This window comes from Ctenopharyngodon idella, chromosome 4, assembly GCF_019924925.1.
Source record: "Ctenopharyngodon idella isolate HZGC_01 chromosome 4, HZGC01, whole genome shotgun sequence".
Lineage (NCBI taxonomy): Eukaryota > Metazoa > Chordata > Actinopteri > Cypriniformes > Xenocyprididae > Ctenopharyngodon > Ctenopharyngodon idella.
Genome location: NC_067223.1, coordinates 1477501 through 1485852, shown reverse-complemented (window position 1 = coordinate 1485852; position 8352 = coordinate 1477501). Strand labels below are relative to the sequence as shown.

At 34.4% G+C, this 8352-nt stretch overlaps 1 protein-coding gene across 4 annotated transcripts in view; it reads right to left on the bottom strand.

Moving 5' to 3' along the window:
* Positions 1–3263: 3263 nt before the first annotated feature.
* Positions 3264–8352, bottom strand: part of rbm17 (RNA binding motif protein 17) — a 21797-nt gene continuing 16708 nt past the window's right edge. For all 4 annotated transcript variants that reach the window (XM_051892372.1, XM_051892374.1, XM_051892375.1 and 1 more), the window contains one exon: positions 3264–3639. In XM_051892372.1, coding sequence (XP_051748332.1) covers positions 3536–3639 — 104 coding nt within the window. In that variant the 3' untranslated portion in view covers positions 3264–3535. The remainder of the gene's footprint in view (positions 3640–8352) is intronic.

Here is an 8352-nt window from a genome sequence, read left to right as displayed (position 1 = left end):
TCCTGATACGCTGTTTACTGTACACAGAATTAGTAACCCAACCCCTCTGCTCTCACAACACGTACAAGCAGTCACCGCAATTCAAAAATAAACACCAACTAATCAACACCTCCCTAGTGTAGTTAAGCAGCTCATGTAATGAACGTGAGATCAAAGTGTGAAATAAAGGCTAGACTTGAGACTTCATTAAAGGGATAGTTCACCCAAAAATTTAAATTCTGCCTCTGCACTCTTATGTGGTTCCAAACCTGTATGACTATTTCGATAATATTTTAGTATGGAGAACAATTCTCACTTTTAACTAGTTGCTTATTAGCTTGTATTTTAGTTGTTTATTAGTACTTTTAAAGCACATATTAATGCCTTATTCTGCATGACCATATTCTACATCCCTTAACCCTGCCCCATACCTAAACTTAAATGCTACAGCTACCTTACTAACTATTACTAATCTGTAAATTAAGAGTTTTTTGAGGCAAAAGTTCATCTGTAACATAATGACACCATATGACAATAGTGTTACCACTATTTCTTCTGTGGAACACAAAAGATGATGTTTAAAAACTGTTTTTGGCCATAAAATGAAAGTCAATTGGGTCAAAAAAAAAAAAAACAGACATGAGAAAAAAACCAAACACTGAGGGAAATAAAACACTGAGACAAGAGACAAACAAAACACTGAAGCAAGAGGCAAACAAAACACTGAGACGTGACAAAACAGACATAAGTCAAACAAAACAAAACAGACAAAACAAAACACAGACATGAGACAAAACACTGAGATGCGAGACAAACAAATAAAAAAAACACAGACGTAAGAGAAACAAAACACTGGGACATTAGAAACAAAACACAGAGACAAGTGACAAACAAAACACCACTGAGACATGAGACAAATAAAACAAAACACAAAACAAAACAGACATGAGACAAACAAATCACAAAACAGACAAGAGAGAAACAAAACACTAAGACATGAGATAAAACACTGAGACGTGAGACAAACAAATAAAAAAAAACACTGAGACGTAAGAGAAACAAAACACTGAGACAAGAGACAAATAAAACAAAACAGAAACATGAGACAAAACGAGACAAGAGATTAACAAAAACAGACATGAGACAAACAAAACAGACATGACAAACAAAAAACAATGAGAAAGAGAAACAAAACACAAAACACTGAGACATGAGACAAAGCACAAAACACAGAGACAAGTGACAAACAAAACAACACTGAGACATGAGACAAATACAACAAAATACAAAACACTGACACAAGAGACAGACAAAACAAAACGCAAAACACTGAAACATGAGACAAACAAAACACTGACACACGAGACAAACAAAAAACAAAACACTGAGACACCAGACAAACAAAACACTGAGACATGAGGCAAAACAAAACAATAAAAGGAAAAGAAAACTGAGACTTTTATACTAATTTTCTTTTGTTTTCCACAGAAGAAATGCAAACAAGTTATAAACAACATGGGTAAACAGTGCCTTTAATTAAGCATTTAGCCTGGTTTAAATAAATAAATAAATAAATAAATAAAAAACCTTTAAAAGTGGGCAAGCCTATAATAAGTCCACCAAATCTAAAATAGTATGCCATAAAACTGCATAAACCACCACAACTGTAAATATCTCAAGCCACCTCTACGATTATTTCCCCACACATGCTAGGATGAGTTAAGGGGTGTGGCAACTATCTGATTGGTTGGCAGTAATAAAGACAGAAGTCTTTGTTCTAATGAAACCCACATATTACATGCCTTAGGTCCACAATTGTCTACAACAATGTTCAAAGGCCCCATGACTTTTCCAGTTGTTCATGATTTAGTGAATAAGGGTTAAGGATATGGACTTTTAAAAGAAATCACACTTTTAAAATTGGGCTACTTCATATATCCAGGTTTCATATATCCTTGGAAGTTTACTGAGGCCTCCTAGTGGTCCCAGACCCCCTGGGTGAAAACCACTAAAGTATCTCCTACAATGTAAGTCTATGGTTTTTCCCCAACACAGTTAAACTTCAATGCGTAACTATTTTGAATTGAAGCATTAAAATAGAGTCATGCATCGTATTAATTAATTTGTACTTTTTTGTCATCTGCTCTCGCCCCACTGAGGGGTACGTTTAGGGCTGGAGCTTTCTTTAATACAAATCTGACACTATACGAATTCGTATTAAATTACACACTTGTAAAATAAATTTTGTGTGATCTGGTTGAGTTTTTGCACATTTTATTATGCGCCAGTCCAACTGTTTAGAAAAGTATGCCTCGCTTCAACAAACAGAACAATTTGAACTATCATACATGTCCGTAGCACAGATATGAGAGGGTTTTGGATTTGTTTCAAACCCCAAACCATAAGTATGAACAATTGTAAATTTCAAACGTACTAATCCAAACAAAGCCATAACCCCATCTAAAACTGTCCGTAAACATCTTGAGAACTTGTACACAGTGTACCTGCTCAATACCCAGCGCTGAACTTGTGACCTGAACAGCTCAACCCTGTTCTGACATGTTTCAGACTCTCTGTTCGTACAAGAGTTATGTGATGAAGCTCTGTTCTGTTTGAGTGAATCCTCATGGAGTTCATTCTATTCTTTACTTTATTCCCCAGCACCTTCGTCTTGCGTAAGTGCGTCCTTCTCACCAAACCAGAACATCACACCATCACTGAACCAGTCTAACACATATCCGCACACATTCTGCATGAACATACACTATCATGCACATTACATGTGTAGTTGTCAGACAAAACAGACACAAATATTATTTAGGTGATGCATTTATAGGCATATGAAACATCCTACAGACATGCTTTTGAAAAACTTGGCATGTACTGAAGTTACCTTTTATTGAGTAACACACAAAACCCAATTTCTGCTAGGGTCAAGACACACATTAAGAAAAAGTATAATACTTTAAGTCTATCAATAGTGTGTGTGGATCATAGAGTGAGGGCTCATGGGAGTCGCCGTTATGTCACAACAGAAGAATGTAGGTTTCCATCTTTCTAGAGTCGCACAGGGACATGCGTGTCTGATTATATAAATCATGAACCAGGGCTCATTCATTATTACCATCATCATCTTCATCACCCCATTCAACATCAGTATGTAATCAGCATGGTTAAGCCATGCTTTGAAAGCACCACAGAAGTGTCTAAAAGTGCAGGGATATGAAAACCTTTCATATATAAAGTGACACATTTTACCTTTAAAACAGAACCAACCCCAAAAGTTATTCTCCCAAAAGCATTTTTTTATTTATTTCTGGGTTCAACATCACATCTTATTCACAAGGACAAAAGGTTATTTTTAACTGTGACGTGAGAGAGAGACTAGAAGCAATTGACAAAAGAGCAAATTAGATCCTCATTACAAAACATACTGCGGGAAGGGGAACATAAGCTAATGTTTTACAAGGGTGTATAAAATTACTCATGCTATATACAGACAGACAAATTACTTCCTGGTGTTTACTCTTTCCTTGAGCAGGTCTGGATCTCCCACTCACACCTGATCTCCCAGGTCTAAAACACGGAACTTATCCAAGTTATAAAAACAGGCCTTCACCACTCGACCTCCAAAGTACCGCCCATTCAGATCCACCACAGCTGAGGAGGGAAAAAACAACATCAACGGCAGAACACATACAGTTATGTTGACATTCAAAAAGACCAACAAAATAAATGAAACAAATATGATAAATATGTACTGCATTAGGACACACATAAATGTTATTAAATCTAAACATGTCATATATAAAAAAAATATTTAAAATGCATAATAATATAATTTCTAAAAAGCTGCAATAATAAGGCCATGAGCACAAATTGTTATTTGAAATAGAATTAATTGGTTATAACATCTGTGACTTTAGGACAAAAAGTTGAAAGGCTATGGATAGATTAACCATTATTTATAACTTCTGACCAGTTGATGGCACTGTCCTAAAACAATTCACAGACACTAAAGGCCATCATCTTGAAGTAAGACACTGAGCTTTGTTTTAATATAACAAAGCATTGCCAGGATATTACCCCATATCCTGTTCTAAGTCTTTGCAGTTAAATTTGTTATTGTGTTACAGGAAAACTTTTTTGAAAATAAAAATTCCAGTTGCTCATGTATTTGATGATCTGACAAAATTTTGATTTGAAGTAGTAGCAAAAACAAAAAAGAATAGAACATTCAAAAGCTTGGGGTCAAAGTTTTTTAAAGAAATTAAGGTCCCACTTTATACTAGGTGGCCTTACTAACTTTACTATGTACTTACATAAAAAATAAGTACAATGTACTTATTGTGTTCATATTGTATTGCAAACACTTTTGCTGCTATTGAGGTGGGATACGGGTAAAGTTAGGGACAGGTTTGTTGGTATGTGTAGGTTTAAGGGTGGGTTAAGGTGTAAGGGATAGGTCAACAGTGTAATTATAAATGTAATTACAGAAATGAATTACATATGTAATTACATGCTGGTATTTTTAAAATATAAGTACAATGTAAAAACATGTATGTACACAATAAGTGCATAGTATCAAATGATTAATTTAAATGTAAGTACATAGTAGTTAAGGCCATCTACCCAAAAAGTGACAGTAAAGACATTTATAATGTTACAAAAGATTTCTGTTTCAAATAAATCATGTGCTTTTGAACGTATTTAAATAATCCTTAAAAAGTTATCACTACTGTTTTCACAAAAAAAATATTAAGCAGCTCAACAACTGATTTCAACACTGATAATCATAAATGTTTCTTGAGCAGCAAATCAGCATATTAGAATGTTTTCTGAAGGATCATGTGACACTGAAGACTGGAGTAATGATGCTGAAAATTCAGCTTGGCCATCACAGGAATAAATTATATATTAAAAAAAAATATGATTGAAAGTTTTTTGCACAATATTTCTATTTCACTGTATTTTTGATCAAATAAATGCAGCCTTGATGAGCAGAAGAGAATTCTTTCAAAAACACTGCACCAGGAAAATCAAGACTCTTCACAATCATATAGTGCCAAATATACGGTTCGAAAAGACACAGACGCCCAACCACAAACAGCAGAAAAGAGGAATAAGAACAACTTGCTTGGCTGCTATCATAAAAAAAAATAAAAAAAATAAATGTTTGGTTTTCCCCATCTGATCTCACCAGAGTGATGATGAGATCACATTAAGCCATTTTAAAACACAAAAGGAAGTGGGTTCTTGATAATGATTTGACCTTATGATCAAAAATACCCTTATTCTTAAAAAAAAGAAGAAAAAAAAAAGAAAAAGAAAACCCAAGGGACAATCCACAGTTTAAACAAATACCACAAACAAAAGCCTTCCTAACAAACAGCCCTACCCTGGGTGTCCCTGCATATGATGCCAGACTCTTAAACAGAAATGTTTTTCAGGCTTGCTTTGTTTTCAGATACTGGACTTACAGTGGCCAAAAATAATATTTTAAGAGTAAGACTTTAATTTTAGCTGCAGAATTGCAAAAATGTATTGTTTCAAGCATTTTTCCCCTAAATGCTCCTTCGTCAGACAGAAGGTCATTCCAAACACCACTGGTTCTGCCAATATTTTTATTTGAAGTATCTCGGTTTCCACAAAAAGCACAACCATTTTCAATATTGTTAAATAAGACATTTTACAAAATCATCATATTAGAATGATTAATGAAGGATTATCTGACATGTTACTACAAATTTTTACTGTATTACTAATTAAATAAATGCAGCCTTGGTGAGCATAACAGATTTCTTTCAAAAACATTAAAACACTTTTCCAGACCCCAATAAAGTAATTGGTGACTTACATTGTGTAATTAGCTGCAGAATTAAAAGAAAAAAAATTATATTATATTATATTATATATATATATATATATATATATATATATTTTTTTTTTTAATATTGATTTTGATCAGTATTATTTGACATTTTTATCAAACACTGTGACATTCTGAAATGTTTAAGTGTAGCTAAAGTGTTCAAATATTTTTTGGGCTGCTGTATCTGTAAATATGAATTTTCTCCCAAATGGTGTGGTTTAGCTCTGTTGTTATTTAATTGTGTTTTACTTTATTTTTATCCCAAAGGAAATCAAAGTGTGTCATCATAGTTTTCAGTTCTTTCAACCCTAGTCAAAACTGTTCCAGGTACTTGATGGTGTTAATTCAATTTCACAAGTGCATTTGCATTGATCTTTTTCAGGAATAATAATTATAAAAAAAAAAAAAAAAAAAAATTATATATATACATACATACAGGTGCTGGTCATATAATTAGAATATCATGAAAAAGTTCATTTTTTTATTGTAAATTATTTTAAAAAATGAAACTTTCATATATTCTAGATTCCCTACATGTAAAGTAAAACATTTCAAAAGTTTTTTTTTTTAAATTTGTTGATTAGAGCGTACAGCTAATGAAAGTCCAAAATCCAGTATCTCAAAATATTAGAATATTTACATTTGAGTTTCATTAAATGACCATCCCTACAGTATAAATTCCGGGTATCTTTTGTTCTTTGAAACCACACTAATGGGGAAGACTGCTGACTTGGCAATGGTCCAGGAGACAATCATTGACACCCTCCACAAAGAGAGTAAGTCACAGAAGGTCATTACTGAATGGGGTGGCTGTTTACAGAGTGAAATATCAAAGCATATTAAATGCAAAGTTGACTGGAAGGAAGAAATTGGGTAGGCAAAGGTGCACAAGCAACAGGGATGACTGCAAGCTTGAGAATACTGTCAAGTAAAGCCGATTCAAACACTTGGGAGAGCTTCACAATGAGTAGAATGAAGCCGGAGTCAGCGCATCAAGAGTCACCACACTCAGACATCTTCAGGAAAAGGACTACCAAGCCACTTCTGAACCAGAAACAATGTCAGAAGCATCTTACCTGGGCTAAGGAGAAAAAGAACTGGACAGTGAACAGTGGTTGAAAGTCCTCTTTTCAGATAAAAGTAAATTTTGCATTTCATGTTGAAATCACGGTCCCCGAGTCTGAAGGAAGACTGGAGAGGCACAGAATCCAAGCTGCTTGAAGTCTAGTGTGAAGTTTCTGAAGTCAATAATGATTTGGGGGGGCCGTGATGTCTGCTGGTGTTGGTCCATTGTGTTTTATCAAGTGCAAAGTCAATGCAGCCATCTTCCAGGAGATTTTGGAGCACTTTATGCTTCCATCTGCTGACAAGCTTTATGGAGATGCTGATTTCCTTTTCCAGCAGGTCTTTAGCACCTGCCCACAGTGCAAAAACCACTTCCAAGTGGTTTGCTGACCATGATATTACTGTGCTTTATTGGCCAGCCAACATGCCTGACCTGAATCTATGGGATATTTTCAAGAGAAAGATGAGAAACAGTCGACCCAACAATATACAGATGATCTGAAGGCTCAATAGTGCCTCAGCAGTGCCACAGGCTGATCACTTCCATGCCACACTTCACTGATGCTGTAATTTGTGCTAGGAGCAAGTCATTTGCTGTAATATGTGCTGCCGACCAAGTATTGAGTGCACAAATGAACATACTTTAAAATACTTGAACTTTTCTGTTTTGCAAATCCATTTTTTGATTGATCTTAGGAAATATTCTAATATTTTGAGATACTGGATTTTGGACTTTCATGAGCTGTACGCTCTAATCATCAAAATTTAAAAAAAAAAAAAAACTTTTGAAATGTTTTACTTTACATGTAGGGAATCTAGAATATATGAAAGTTTCATTTTTAAAAATAATTTACAATAAAAAAAATGAACTTTTTCATGATATTCTAATTATATGACCAGCACCTGTATATATACAGGTGCTGGTCATATAATTAGAATATCATCAAAAAGTTGATTTATTTCACTAATTCCATTCAAAAAGTGAAACTTGTATATTATATTTATTCATTACACACAGACTGATATATTTCAAATGTTTATTTCTTTTAATTTTGGTGATTATAACTGACAACTAAGGAAAATCCCAAATTCAGTATCTCAGAAAATTAGAATATTGTGAAAAGGTTCAATATTGAAGACACCTGGTGCCACACTCTAATCAGCTAATTAACTCAAAACACCTGCAAAGGCCTTTAAATGGTCTCTCAGTCTAGTTCTGTAGGCTACACAATCATGGGGAAGACTGCTGACTTGACAGTTGTCCAAAAGACGACCATTGACACCTTGCACAAGGAGGGCAAGACACAAAAGGTCATTGCAAAAGAGGCTGGCTGTTCACAGAGCTCTGTGTCCAAGCACATTAATAGAGAGGCAAAGGGAAGGAAAAGATGTGGTAGAAAAAAGTGTACAAGCAATAGGGATAACCGCACCCTGGA